At 42.5% G+C, this 15295-nt stretch overlaps 1 protein-coding gene across 2 annotated transcripts in view; it reads left to right on the top strand.

Moving 5' to 3' along the window:
* Positions 1 to 15295, top strand: part of LOC127640063 (NACHT, LRR and PYD domains-containing protein 3-like) — a 69647-nt gene that overhangs the window by 34998 nt on the left and 19354 nt on the right. Inside the window, exons 11-13 of one of the 2 annotated variants that reach the window (XM_052122441.1) lie at positions 7365 to 7535; positions 8759 to 8913; positions 9090 to 9389. In XM_052122441.1, the coding sequence (XP_051978401.1) occupies positions 7365 to 7535; positions 8759 to 8894 (307 nt within the window). In that variant the 3' untranslated portion in view covers positions 8895 to 8913; positions 9090 to 9389. Of the gene's footprint in view, positions 1 to 7364; positions 7536 to 8758; positions 8914 to 9089; positions 9390 to 15295 lie in introns of those variants that run through there. The other variant, XM_052122440.1, reaches the window with a different exon arrangement.

The following is a 15295-nucleotide window of genomic DNA, read 5'->3' as shown; positions in this document are numbered from 1 at the left end:
CCAATACTTTGTAAGGAAGCATGTGAATGGATGCAACTGCTGAAAAGAATTGAGAGTGTTGTAATCAAGCAGACTACCTCCAAAGAGGAGCTGATAACACAATATTCAACAGTTTTTGAAGGACTCGTCAGTTTCCGCATGAACATCATATGTCGATCCAAAAGCAATCCCGGTCATACATGGCTGTAGAAAAATTCCCTTAGTAGTGCGGGGCAAACAGAAAGACACACTGAATCAGCTGTTGCAATAAGATGTTATAGCACCCGTCACCCAGCCCACTCCATGGGTTAACAGCCTTGTTGTCACTGAAAAAAGAATGGGTCGTTATGAGTATGCCTGGATCCTCGTGACCTAAACAAAGCCATTCTTCGACAACACTTATCTATCCCAACAACCGAAGATGTACTTTGTAGGCTTGCTTGAAAGAACATTTTCTCCATTTTCAATGAAAAGGATGGCTATTGGCAAGTCAAACTTGACACAGACTCCTCCTTGCTATGCACATTCAACACACCATGGGATAGATACAGATTATAACGTCTGAAATTTGGTGTCAAGTCTGCTAGTGAAGTCTTCCAGCAGTACAATAACTAAGTGATCAGTGACATAGAAGGTCTACATATCGCAGCTGATGACATGATTGTCGCAGCTGTCATAGAACAAGAACATGATGTCATTGTTGCTAAAATTATGGAGAGAGCGAAAAAACACAATGTGAAATTCAACCCTGACAAGATTCAGTACAAGGTGAACAATGTACATTTTGAGAGCGTGAGAGCAGATGGAGGCAAGATACAGGCAGTTGTAAGCATGCCAACACCCACAGATAGACAATCACTACAGCGTCTTTTGGGCATGATCAGATATCTCGCCCCCTTTATCCCAGGTGAGGCATCACTTACAGAGCCTCAGACAGATGCTGAGAAAAGACATTGCATTCCAATGGCAATCTGAACATGACACGGCATTGTCTGCACTCAAAATGGCACTGACCAACATACCAGTTCTCAGGTACTATGACCCCAACACAGCACTCACTATTCAAACAGATGCATCCAAAGATGGCTTAGGATCATATCTGCTGCAGTAGAGGCAACCAATTGCATATGCATCCAGGGCTTTGACGGATATGGAAAAGAACTAGGCCCAGATTGAGAAAGAGCTACTGGCGATTGTTTTCTCGACCAGAAAATTCCATCAGTATGTATACGGGCAAAGTGTGAATGTCCAGTTGGACCATAAGCCATTGGAGGCTATCTTCAAACATATGCTCTTACAGCTACCGAAATATGACCTCATTGTCCAATACACGCCTGGGAAGGACATCTTAATCTCAGGTTAAAAACTGATGCAGTGCGCGCCATTGCTGAAGTTCAGCACACAAGTATAGATAACCTCAGTGATGAAAGTGTTGTATATGCGCTTGAGGAAACACAGGCTCTCAGTGAAGACATGCTAAAGCAGCTTACAGAAGCTACTTCAAGAGACAGTACTCTACAGTTGCTTGTGAAAAAGGACAGGATGGCCAATGTTTAGAATGCAACTCGATCCCTCAATTCAACAGTACTGGCCTGTTAGACACATTGTGGCTGTGCAAGATGGTATATTACTGGTATCTGACAGGATCCTGATTCCTGAGTCAATGAGATCAGAGATGCTTAAGAAACTACACATCTCACAATGCAATGCACGAAAGCACATGCCAGAAAGTTTATATTTTGGCCTGGTATGACCAAACATATAGAACAGATGGTTGAAACATGTCCAACGTGCCAACAGTTCCAGCCCAGGAACCGGAAAGAGCCACTAATCTCTCATGAAGTCCCAGAGCTACCCTGGTTAAAAGTTGCATCTTCAAAATCAGAGGTCAGTCGTTTCTTCAGATTGTTGATTATATGTCAAAGTTCCCTGAGGTGATGAATATCAAAGACAAGACGGCATCCATAGTCATTGAAAAGATGAAAGCAGTGTATGCCAGGCACGGCATTCATAAAGAGCTAGAGTGTGATCACGTGCCATTTGCAAACTATGAAATTAAGAAATTTGCTGCTGAGTGGGATATCAAGCTGACACACTCGCGTCCGGCCTACCCTCAGTCAAATGGGTAGGTGGAGAGAACTATCAAAACCATCAAAAGTGTCCTGAAAAAAGCTAAACAATCAGGGATGGACCAGCACCTTGCTTTGCTTTCAATAAGGAATCCTCCTATCACTGGTATGTCTTATTCACCAGCGCAAGTTCTGATGGGGAGAGTTCTGAGGAGCAAATTACCAGGGCAGTGAAGTCCTGTGACCAACTACTCCCAAAGGTTTTCATCAGGTGCTCAAAACCCTGCAAAAGAAGCAAGTGCGTCGCTACAATGTTGGAGCAAAAGCCTTGCCAGAACTACATACAGGAAGTACAGTACACATTGAAACAAACAGAGGGTGGCAGCCGGGTCTCATTGATTCCAAACGAGATGAGCCATGGTCATACAGTGTTGTCAATGCAGCAGGATGACAGTTTTGTTGCAACAGGCACCACCTGAGGAAAACAATTCACAAGCACACAGAAACATTTGCGGATGAGCCCCATGACGGTACACACTCCCACATCCCAGAGGCACATGAAGAGACAGATCGGTCCTTACAGGATGTGCCAGATCAATCCTTACATAAAAGCAGTACCACAACCACCAGGAGTGGTGGGGTTGTGAACGTTCCTGTGAGGTTTCAGGACTACTGTATGAACTGACTATATATTTGCCTAGTAGTTAAAGTTAAACATGTTTAAGCATTGAACTGCTTATTTGACAAGATGTTTGTTATAAATGAGAAAGAAAAAGTTCCTGTTATGTGGACATTAAGTCTCAAGATGATTTGGAGAATATGAATGCACTTTCCATGGCTGCATCTAATATAGATTTTGGTCCTGATGATTATAGCCAGGGTTCAGATGGTGGGTATATGCAAGATTCAGTCTCTATTGAGTGGTCAGCTGAGGGCATAGCCTATCTAAAATCTTTTTTACAGGCTTGTCTTGGTTGCTCCTAGTGCAGTCACAGTTGCTACAAGTCTCAGGGGCAGACACGTCAATGAGTGGTGCATCTCTTTAGCCTTTTGCTTAAATGTCTCATGAACTTGGGCATCTGTTGTCTCTTCTAACTGTGACCCAAAGGCAGGTTTGGTTGGCACATTCCCCTTTTCCAGATACAAACAAAAAGTCCATATAAGACCTGACTTTAGTTCTAGGAACAATATTTACAAAAGCAGCAAAGCAGTCCCCAGAGGTCAGTCAAGGCCCATAAGTACAGAGAGCAGCAACTGTCTTCCGTCCATGAGACAATGTCTCGGTGGCCACACATGCTTCATCGTGGTCATGCTCAACAATTTCCCCAACCAAGTTTACCTCATGGCCAAGATCACCCCTCAAAAACAGATGGACAGTATAATTATCCCATGGATCCCCTCCTGTCCACCACACCAAGGAACAGCATGTTGACAGTGTGTTGTCAGCGCAAGACAGTCAATGTTTCTCTCCAATAATTTTTTCAGGACTCTTGAACATCACACTGATTTTAAGTGTGGTCAACTTTTCAAACTGCATCCGAAATGGGACCACCACAAGAAAATCAGAGTGGCACTTTGTTTCCAGTCACTGCTCTGCCCATGGTGGAAGCTGAGTTACCACACTATGGGGTCAAACGAATTGGTGATGACAAAAACCTCAAGGATGGGCTGGGGTGCTGTCTCACTGCCAGCCAGTCCAGGTGTGTGGTCAGATAAACATCAAAAGAAAAAAAGCAATGTTCTTGAACTCTGAGCTGTCTCTCTTGCTCTAAGACATTATTATTAAACTGAAGGATGCTCGGAGGATGAGACCACCAAGGTCTCTGCAGGTTCCCATCTGGGACCTCCCACTTGTGTTACAAACACTTTCAAAATCACCATATGAACCTCTTGCTACAGCGGAGATTTAGTGGCTTTCCTTGAAAAGAATAGTGAGTGAACAGTGAGGGCCTTGTGGCAATATGTGACCATGACATCGCCCATTCGACACACTGGTCAACACACCATTTGTTTGTTGTGGCAGAACAAAAGGGGTTCCTCTGTAAATATTTGTTCAACAGCAACTTGGGCATCTCCCTGCAACTTTTCTAGGTTCTACAGAATCGGCATTGCTGCCATATCCAGTGTGGGGTTGGTCATTTTGTCAACGGACAACACCAGCACTGATGACTAGGTTATCATCCTTAAGTTAACAACCCTAATGGTCGAATTAATGACATAAAACTAAGGTTACATATGTAACCATGGTTTTATGAGTTCCAGATGACCATTAGGTGTCATGGTCTTTCGGGACCCTTGGGGGGAGAATGGTTCTGAGGATTTCTGTTTCACTCTAAATTTTAAATAGGAAGCTACATCACACAGAGGTCATTGCCATGACAATTGTGAGTATTAGAGTCTCAATGTAGGATGTGTGAGGCATGAATGATACTTAATTTATAAGTTAAAAACCCTAATGTTATCATGAACTCCTAAACCATAGTTCCCTGTCAAAAAGCTACACTTTGATGCTGCTCTGATTTAGCGCTTTGGGAACAACTTTAGGTGTGACCACCTGTGAATATGTGTGCAACACGTCAATGAAATTGATCAGAATTTATAGCCTCTGCTACATCATTCACAAAAATGACTGAAAGACAGAGCAAGCGGTGTGTGTTCCCTTGTTTACTCTCTATGGCTGAGAGGGACACACATCAGTTTTGTTTTGTATGTTTGGTGGAAGAGCATGCTGCTCTTGCGTTGGGGCGGGTCCGAGCATTGCGATCTGTTCTCAGTCAAAATGCTTCGCACTCGTCTTGTTTACTTCCGAGAGTCAGCGCCCACACTTCCATCATTGGGCTCTCGTATGGATCTGGCTGAGGAGCAAGAGACAGGTCCGTCCCTATTGCTCGATCTCTCCCCACATCCAGCTGGTCCTTCCCGTGATCCTGAAGTGCACTCCGGCGCCTCTTCGGTTCATGAGGGGGACTGTGAATCTCTTGTGTCTGCGGACTTTGAGTTACCCACCTCCGAGCATTCCGGGCATGAAAATAAATCATCAGAGGAATTACTCTAGGTGATTACTCGTGCGGTGCCCAGGCTTCAATTAGACTGACCCCCAAACGCTCCAAGTTGGAGGACAGATTTCTGTCTGGTGGCCAAGGGAAGGGAATGCCTCATCAGTCCCTTCCTTTCTTTGATGACCTTCATGACAAGCTCTCTCATTCATGGAGGAAACCTTATACTTCCTGTGACTTTATGTCCTCTACGTCAATATATTCGACTATCGTGGGTGCTGAGGCACGGGGGTATTCGGTGATGCTGCCGGTCGAAGAGACACTTGCGGGTTATCTCTCGCCTGGCTTGGCATCATCGTTAAAAAGACCCACTCTCCCCACAAAGCTGTGCAGGACCACCTCCATGCTTGTGGGGAAGGCTTATCAGGCAGCAGGTCTATGGCAGGGTTACAGGCATACCAGGCTGATCTGCTTAAGGACCTGAGTGCGGGCACCACGGTCGACGAGTAGGCTTTCTTCGAGCTTCGTCAAACCACGGATCTGTCACAGAGTGATACTTATGGCTCAACCTGTCAGGCATCAGAGACAAGAACAAAGTTTTCCTTCTCGATGCCCTGGTTTCTCCTTATGGCTTATTTGGTGACGCTATGAATGTAGTTATCACCAGGTTCCATGAAGCGAAAAGTCACGATGAAGCCTTCGGGCAATTCCTTCCTTGCCGCACTCAGGGGGAGGGGCCGTCGGCCACCCAGCCCCACCCCGGTCCTACTAGAATGGAGGCTCAGCAACAAAGTGTGGCGAGTCGTGCTCCCCCGCGTAGAGACTGGGGACTGGCTCGAAGCCCTCAGCAGCCCCAAAGCAAGACCTCAGGGCAGTAATTTCTAAGAGTAAAAAACCCTGACTGTCTTGCACCCAGTCTTGTGGGGGTAGCCCCCCTTGGGACGGGGTGCTTGTACCCTCCCGATACCCCACGAAACCTCTGCATTCCCGCCACCTCTGGTGTTTCGGGAGTTAGAGGCTTCCAGCGAAATGTTGGGTGTACCGTGGTACCGTGGAAATTGCATATTTCTAAATTTTCTTCTGTTAAATAAAGTACATTTAATCCCAATGATTGAATCTTTTTTTAAACAACTTTTTGTATGCATACTATTTTAATATTACAGTTTGTTGCATTCTCTGCTTATCAGTTCTAGTATAAATATAATTAAGGGTCTTCCATGGAACTCATGTCAGCCATATTGTTACGCTTGCAGGATGAAGGCAGACGTGGAGACAGGATCTATTTGCAGTGTAACTTTATTTTATACAGAGAAAACTTAAACAGACAAAACCAAAACAAAGGAAATACCCGCAATGGGGAAATAAACCAAAAACACGGAAGACATACGAGGAGTTTAACAGACAGGATAAACATACAAAGACCACGGAAACAGGCGTCCACAAACATCAACGATCGACCAGGGAATGGAGAACAAACAGGGTTTATATACACTGGAGACATGATGATGACAAACTACAATCAGATGAGCACAATGACACAGGGCTGGCATTGATGAGGGCCGGGGATCATGGGAAGTGTAGTTTTGGACAAAGACAAGTGAAACCCAGGGCAGACAACAAGGGAATCGTGACACATATCATAGGTTTCATCTCTTCAATTTGGGTAATTTAAAAAATAAAAGCAATTATGTGTGGTGGATAAAACAATTGTGTAGTCACATTAAAAGGTATGTGTTTATGATAAACAAAGCAAGTAATGTCTCAGTTAAAATTCAAATCCATCAGGTAAGTTCATGGTTTTTATAGTAATATTGTTTGGTTCATTGGCCCGTTGGGTTGGATTGCATTCTCATCACTAGTGAAACACTTCAGAGTTTGAAATCAGAATTTCCCAAAATCCAAATTCCGAAAAAACACACCAGGTTCCAGAACAAATGCTTCGAACGAGCAAGATGTAAAAACACTATAAGACACAGAGGTCAGTACTGAAATACAGCACACTTAAGTGGCACTGTTTACTGAATTCACCCCTCAATTTTTTCATTCCCTCTTTTCATCTTTTCTGTATCTTTTTATTTATGAGCCAAGTCATGCATAAGGTTATGATTTATGTTAGTGTTCTATCTTTCACAATGAAATTCCTGATGAACAGAGTGTAAAGTAATAGTTCACTCAAATCACAAAGCAAACACATGGCAACACCCTGGCAATCACTCATAATACCCTAACATTATATTGGCAAATTTTGCTCTATTGTAGACTGTTTATACCATTAACTTTCTGCTTAATTGAGAGTGAAGAGTGTCATTGTTCTCTGCAGGTTAAGGTATTGTGGTGTCAATGATGAAGGTTGTGCTGTTCTGGCTTCAGCTCTATCAAACCACTCACACCTGAGAGAACTGAATCTGTCTGGGAATAAACTAGGGGATTCAGGAGTGAAGCTACTCTCTGCTGGACTGGAGAATCCTCACTGTAAACTTGAAACACTGAGGTAAATTCATCTCTCTTAGAATCATACATGACCTGATACACAGTATGTTATAATATACAATGTGACTGAGCTCTATTTTAAGAGCGCTAAGCACAGTGGCATGCAAAATGTCATAGGTGCTGAGTCAGTAAGCATGGCCATTAAGGTCTGGTATGCAAAGTGCTAATGCGCTGGGTCAAGTGTATTTAATTCTAATGTTCTTCCCCTGTTATTGCACTGTCCGTATCCTATTAAATAGCCCAATCCCTGTCAAGCACCAGCAATATAAACACAGACAGCACATTCATAAGAAGTTGGTAGTGTAAATAGACTATGCAATGTATTAGAAGAATGGAATTATGGACTTACATTCTTTTGTGCATTAACTGGTCCTTGTTGACTGTCAGGCATATTTCTAGTGACATGCTCCTCTTATATGCATGGAAAATGTGTTTCTCGTCAAGACTTGAATATTGACCTGTTTCATATGACGTCACTGTATGACATCGCCACCATGTTTGTGACCAATATTACGTATACTTTAATTGCGCTGTGAGATGCGACATAAACCTAAAAAAACATAAACGACATAAAAGAAGTTCCTACATTCATACAGATGGAATCATCACAGATGCTTTGTAATATTGTGATAAAATCAGACCAGAAAACAACATGACATTTGTAACTTTTGGAGTGGTGGTGGTGTAGTGGGCTAAAGCACATAACTGTTAATCAGAAGGTTGCTGGTTCGATCCCCACGGCCACCACCATTGCGTCCTTGAGCAAGACACTTAACTCCAGGTTGCTCCAGGGGGATTGTCCCTGTAATATGTGCTCTGTAGTCGCTTTGGATAAAAGCATCTGCCAAATGCATAAATGTAGGGCAATTACATATTTCTCAGGAAAATAGCAAATTGTGCTTTGCGCCATTTCATTTACATACAACAAACCAAAAGTTTGCGCACATATGGCCACAGATAGCACAAACATTGCGATCCACACCCACTTGAGCTGGCGCAAAAAACTGTGCTTAGACTTCGTCTTTGCATGTAAAGCTGTGCCTAGCACGGTCATGAAAATAGATGCCATGATATTTGTTTAAGCATTATATACATTAAATATTAACAAACGTAAAGTTTTACAAAATTAATGGATTCAATATTGTATATCAACTGTGATAATGAAGATACTGTTAAACTAATCCTGAACTGAGAGAGTAAAGACTGTGTCATTGTTCTCTGCAGCTTAAATTATTGTAATATCACAGATGAAGGTTGTGCTGCACTGGCTTCAGCTCAGAGATTACGCCCCTCACACCCAAGAGAACTGGAACTGTATGGGAACAAACTGGGAGACTCAAAAGTGAAGCTTGAAGAATGACCCACATAAAGTGGAGATTGTGAGTAGTACTGATTTAAAAATAATTAGTGGCCATATTTTAAAATTCATAAAGTAAACTAAGGATATGCAATTGTTAGAATTCTATCCTGTATTCTGGTGCTTTAGAGTTTAAAGTTCACATATATATTTTTTATTCAATGACATCATGCTCATTTTTTCTTTTTCTTCATCTAGATCTTTTAAATGATCCCTAAATACAGAAGAAATGCAACTCACACAAAACAATTACTTATAATTACACATTTTCTATGATGGATATACAGTATATGTATATGAAATATGTTTTCAAAGTCATTTTATATTTTTTCTGGGGTATAAAGTAATAAATGTCATGTGGTGACATAACCATCCAGTTAAACTAACTAATTTAAAGCTGAAATGTTTGAAAGATTTGTTGATATGAGTAGTGCAGAATATTCTTTTATTAATATTTCTTAAAACATAAGCAGTAAAACAAGTATTGGGCAAACAAGTTTTTTCAAAAGGATTAATAATTGAAAAACTATTTTCCATCAAATAAAAGTAATGTTGTGTAACCAACATGTAGGTTTTTCTTTTGCTGGGTGTGACAAAGAACATAAAACAGAGAGGAAACATTTAGACCCTCAAGACTGAGTGTGTGAAGTAAAACATTTTTAAATAATACTTTCCAATACTTTTACACTTTTTTAAAAGCCACATTTTGTTCAGGTCATGTGTTTTAACCCTGAAATGTCTCTGTTATGTATGTAGGTAGTCCTGGTTTTCTGAGAAGGAAATGGTATGCGTTAATAGATGATGTGAAAAGAAAGCGCCCACGCGGTCCCTATGATCTGAAGCCCTATAGAATCACTCCAATTTATTGCCAGATGGCGGTTAAGTGACGCGCACTAAGAAGCCACATTATCGACTCCTTATAAGTGCTTACTTACACAGATCACCCTGCTCTGCTTAACCGATAACCCTTTGTTATTGCCACCAAAACAGACAAAAAGCTGTACAGATTTACACCACTTGCTAGTATGGTCAATGTAGACTCACAAATCTCTAACATGGTCCAGCATGTGCAGTCTCTCACTCTCATTCCACTCAAATGGGGCAGGAAAGAAAGACCACAAAGGAAAAACCTGTGAGGGCAATGGGGTAGAAACGGCCTTGGGAAAACAACCCAAACCAATTTCGACAACCCTGGCACAAAATGGATTAATCGACAGGGCATGTAAATCACCAACCCTCTTAAAAGAAGCCATTACCAAGAACAGGGCAGCCTTAACGGTCAGTAATATGTCAGACAAAGATGGCAAGTGCTCAAACAGGGCACCTGAGAGCATGTCTAGAACCACAGATAAACCCCATGAAGGGACTTAAACAAGTCTATGTACACTGCACATAAAATGCTACACGAGAGTGTCTGCCAAGTGAAACTCTGCTCACCATGTGCTTGTGCTCTCATGTGCTTGGGCCCCTATGGCAGTGACAAACATTAAGCATTGCCAAGGCAACCCCGAACCCAAAGTGCTCATGCAAAAATGCCAGTACTCAGCCAACAGGTCAATAAACCACGCAATAAGCACCATTACACGAAAATGCATCATTTAAGCATTATGCTCTCTCATGGACAGAGCTCTGGCATTCATAATGGTATCAAACCACAGCGGGGGATAAACCCAATTCAATCATTCAAGAGAGTACTCCGTTCAGTTGCCAGACCCACAACTTCCACAGGTCTGGCTGGGATTGTTATATGCTGCCCCTTACCTGAGACAACAGGTCTATTCTGACCAGAATCTCCCAAGGAACCTCCTCCAGGAGAGAGACCAGGGTTGCAAACCATGTGTTAGAAGGCCAATGCAGAGCCACTCACAGGAACCAAATCTGATTGACCTGAACCCTCAGAAGATCCACAGGAGAGTGTGCTGTGCCAGCTTCAGCCTCAAAACTTTTGAAGAAAATATCTCAACATTTCGAGGCAATGTATGTGCCATGTCAGCCACTGTCCCATCCAAGTGCCGTATGCTGGCTGACACTTGTACACCGTGCCCCAACCTGTGGAGGAAGTGTCAGTGGTGATTACTCCGTGGTGAACAAACCTGCCTAATGGAATGCCCATCTTCAAAAGTGGGGCCATTTCCATGGTAACATAACTCTCTGTATCATTTTGAGAGGCCGATGCACACGCCGCAGTGGATACAGTCCCTTAGACCTCATCCAAAACTGTAACAACCTCATGTGTAGCAGAGCCCAGTTGCCTGTGAAATATTCTCACATGGAGAATGCACCGCTCTTTGAACAGCACCAATAATCAGATATAGATATAGACTTAACAAGTGATGGAGAAGTGATTTTTTTGTTTTCTGCAATGCCTCAAGGTGGCGCCACTGGGTTAGTTATGTCCACTGTCTGACATGCACTAACTCAGCGTGAGGAAAGCAATTAGGCCCTGGCCATAGTAGCTGAAGAAGGGGGTTTTACTATTTATTTATTTTTTGCCTTCATTAAACCCAGGCATGTGTGTGGAGGGACCTGAAAATAATTCACTGCAGGCCAACCCAGACTTATTCACTTAATTCAGACTTAATTCTGGAATACCACGGCTATCTGAATGCCACTTATTCAATCTCCAAACGCATGTGTGTGACGCGGCGGTCGGGTTGTTTTTGAGCCTCAATTCACAGAGCAAGGCCCTTGTTTTTTTGAGTGCTGAGATGATGCTAAGTGAGCATGCACTGATGTTGGTCTTCTTGCGAACTGCATGACCAAACATAAAACAGCCCCAGCATGTGGAATGTGTGGACAATTTGTGCTCATCACAGTGTAACTTTTTACATTATACAACACCATGCATGTCCTGCAAAACCAAGCTAGGAAAAGCAGAAGCAAGGCATTGTCTTGACTGACTCGTTACCAAGCACGAGCTGTGGAGGGAGAATGAGGAGAAGCCCAAATAGAGCGGACGAATCAAAACATCACTCCTTAACAAGATTTACTCTGCTTGGTAAGACTGCAAAACCCATCATGCTCAGAACAAACACAGTTTGAAAAGAGCAATGAGCATGATATAGAAATTATCAGTGGGTCTCTTTTCCTGAAAATACGCTCATCCGATCCCTGAAACATGCAAAAACAAGTTCCCCTGGCTCTCCAAATAGAGCCAAGAAAGAGGTTTAGCACCATCAAAGTACTCCATGTGTTGGTTTGGCATCACTTAACTAAGAAATTTGCAACTTTTTTTGTTAACCCTTAAATTACAGTTTAGATTGTACTAAACTGGGTTTAAACAGTCGGTTTAAATTATGAATAGCACATAGTGAAGCCAAAATACAATATCCCTGAATGAAGATGTGGGGATGCAGAAGATTAATACCTTTTGCTTTATGGTTCCACTACATTACATTTTTAAAGTCACTAAATAATCATTTAAAAAATTTTTTAATAAAATGCTATAAATTTTTTAAAAAATTATGACACCAAACTGAACTAAGGCTTTTTTACTAACTTGACACATTTTTAAACTAGATTAAAAAAATCCTAATTGTTTTCTCTTTGGACAACCTTATTTGTCAACTACACTTGTGTTAGGGTGAGCAAGAGACAGACAAAGTGATTATTAAAATAATAATAACAAAAAATGTCCACAAAGGGGAATAAAGTGTCTCTGTGGGTATTAGCGTCCAAAATAAAAGGGAATCTGGTGTCCTTGTGTCGCAATGGAGCTATGTGAAGGTTGGAGAGTTACTAGAGTGTTCAGTCCATGTTAAAGTGGTGGCGTTGGGCTGTGGCACGCACTCGACTCATTGTCTGGGGTGCAAGTGGTGGTGTCTTACTTCAACGCCGCAGCTTCGCTGGGGCCATGGCAAAGGGGAACAGCTGCTCGGCTTCATAGCCTCTCAGCCATGCTCCTGGCCATGCTCCAATCCCCAGCATTGCATCTACATCATGTTGGGGTTCCGGGGAGTGGGTCCGGCGTCGGATCTAATTTGCACCGGATACCTTTATTCTACTTATGCTTGCATCATTGCAAGTATATAATATTCAGCGCAGTGCCATTTTATCAAATGTTTTTTTCAAGGTCATGATTGCTCGTGCTCCGCAATCCGAATGATCTATTTTGCACTTCTAAACAATGAGTAGGATTATTTATCCTGTTGTGCGATGATAAACAGTGTTTCCTTTGCACTGCATTGTATGTGTATATTTTAGTTTTTATTTCAAGCTTAAAGAATATAAAAGAGCCCTGGCATTAATGTGACTTTTTCAAAATTGCGTTTTGTAAGTGTAATCCTCTGTTTAAAGTAGCACACTTTGAGATGGATTGCGAGTGCATGAAACTCAAAATGCTTCGCTCCAGGATTGCTTTCTTTCAGAACACTGACGCCAAACTCCTCTCCTTCTGATATTCAGCCTCTGTGGATACTGACGGACCACATGAGCTGGAGAACAATGATGGTATGAGGAGTGTGGGGAGTCGGAGGATGAATTGTCACCGGCCAAGGCCTGGTGTTTCACCCCTTCCCCCACTGGAAGGCCTTCGCTTGTTCAGTACGCCCATGACGATCTGTGCCCCGTTCTGGGATCACTGGGATCGATCACATTTGGGGGTGAGGTTGATGCGTGGAAAACTGTCACTAAAGTCTTCTGATAGTGAGACCCAGTTATACTCAGGTTAGGCATTTACCAGAATTTTCCCATCCAGGATATAAAAACAGGACAAAGGATATCAGGGAACTGAGGATAATTCCATAAGCGAGACGTTTTATCAGTTCCCAATTTTCTCTTTTACTGCATCTGAAAACTGGAAAATGCTGCCTTCTATGGCTGTATGTGGAGATAGGATGAAAATAAGGTGCTTTTTAAACTGTTCTGAGACATATTTGCTTTTTGCATAAACACTGTTGGTTAAGCCATTAGCAGCAAGGCAACATGATGGTTGCCTTTTGTTTTCGGATGTAGCCCATCTCAGTAGCACTGCTGGGGGTCCTTCAGAAACAGGGTTGTAACCGCTGCTCTGTTAACTGATGTGCGTTAATATCGGCCAGTATATCCTATTGTTAAAGCCGCTTTGAAAACATTTTGGGAAACGTATCTTGTAATTGTTTATGGTTTTGTAAATATTTGGCGAATATATTCTTTGTTATGCACATGTATTTTCAGTATTTTGTATGTGATATATGATCCATTTTTGTGTGGTATTAAGGGGGTGTGGTCACTGTAATTTAGGTGAAGGAAACAGGTGAGTCAAGAGAGCAGATGGGAAACAGTTTTTAGTCTGTGTGCGAACACAAAATGTGTTCTTTGGATTTACCTGTACTATGAAGCTGTTATGGAATCTTTTGATTAATTTGGTGGATTTGTTTTGTCAGAATAAAATGAACACGAGAATGGCCACTTTTAATTAATTATTGCATGAGCTTGATGTGTGGAGGAATGCTTATTATGATCCACAAACACTGGTGTAGCCAGGTGACAGTGCCTCAAATGTTTAAATGAAATCAAAGAGTTTAAATGTGTCAAAGGGTGGTTCAAATATATCAACAATATCTTCAATGCGTATTAAATTGAAATTAAATTTACCTGTTAAAATAAAGGCAGCCAAATGTAGTCAAGTGATTCAAACATATGCTTTCCTTGATCCTGGAAGCTCAACAAAATTTTGCACAGAAAGACTAATAGAACAACTTCATGTAGTGGAAGAAAAACTGACATCTTACTGAGAACGTCATGGTTACTGTCGTAACCTCCGTGCCCCGAGGGAGGGAACGAGATGTTGTGTCGAATGAAGTGACACAAGGGGTCTTCCTTGGATGCTGAATCGTACCTCTGAACCTAAGAAAAGGCCAATGTCAAGTTGGCAGACAGAATTTGCATGCCCCGCCCCAGAGTCAGTCAGGATTTTGCACTGAGGAACCGAAAATGAAGCACGGCCATTTACAGTGCTGGGTCTAGTACTGTGGCAGGAGGGGAACGGAGGTTATGACAGTAACCATGATGTTCCCCTTCTGTCACTCACTCTACGTTGTGTCGAAGGAAGTGACACAAGGGGTCCATAAAAAAGTGCCACGCATTGACCGTGTTACGTGACTGTCGAAACAAGTGCACAGCAGGCTACTGCGTGCTAGAGGCGCCTGTGCCGCCTGCACATAGACCTCCCCAACGCCCCCAACTCTTTTTTTTTTTGCATACAAACCTTAGGTTTCCCTCACCACTGAGGGGGGAAAAAGGTGTTACATCCTTAACATGGGAGCAAGCCCCGCAGCCGCGGTGTTCTATCTCACTATGTCTCTCACATAGGAAGTAAAGTCTTAATCTTAAGTCGGGGAAGGCGGTCTTTCCCCAGGGGTAGCAGGAGATAGCATGTCGGGATCAGGAGGATGTCCCGAGGCTAGGGTGCTGAGAGAAATATC

The sequence above is a fragment of the Xyrauchen texanus genome, chromosome 49 (genome assembly GCF_025860055.1).
Source record: "Xyrauchen texanus isolate HMW12.3.18 chromosome 49, RBS_HiC_50CHRs, whole genome shotgun sequence".
Classification (NCBI taxonomy): Eukaryota; Metazoa; Chordata; class Actinopteri; order Cypriniformes; family Catostomidae; genus Xyrauchen; species Xyrauchen texanus.
The sequence above is the reverse complement of the archived record's forward strand: the minus strand, read 5'-3'. Positions and strand labels throughout refer to the sequence as shown.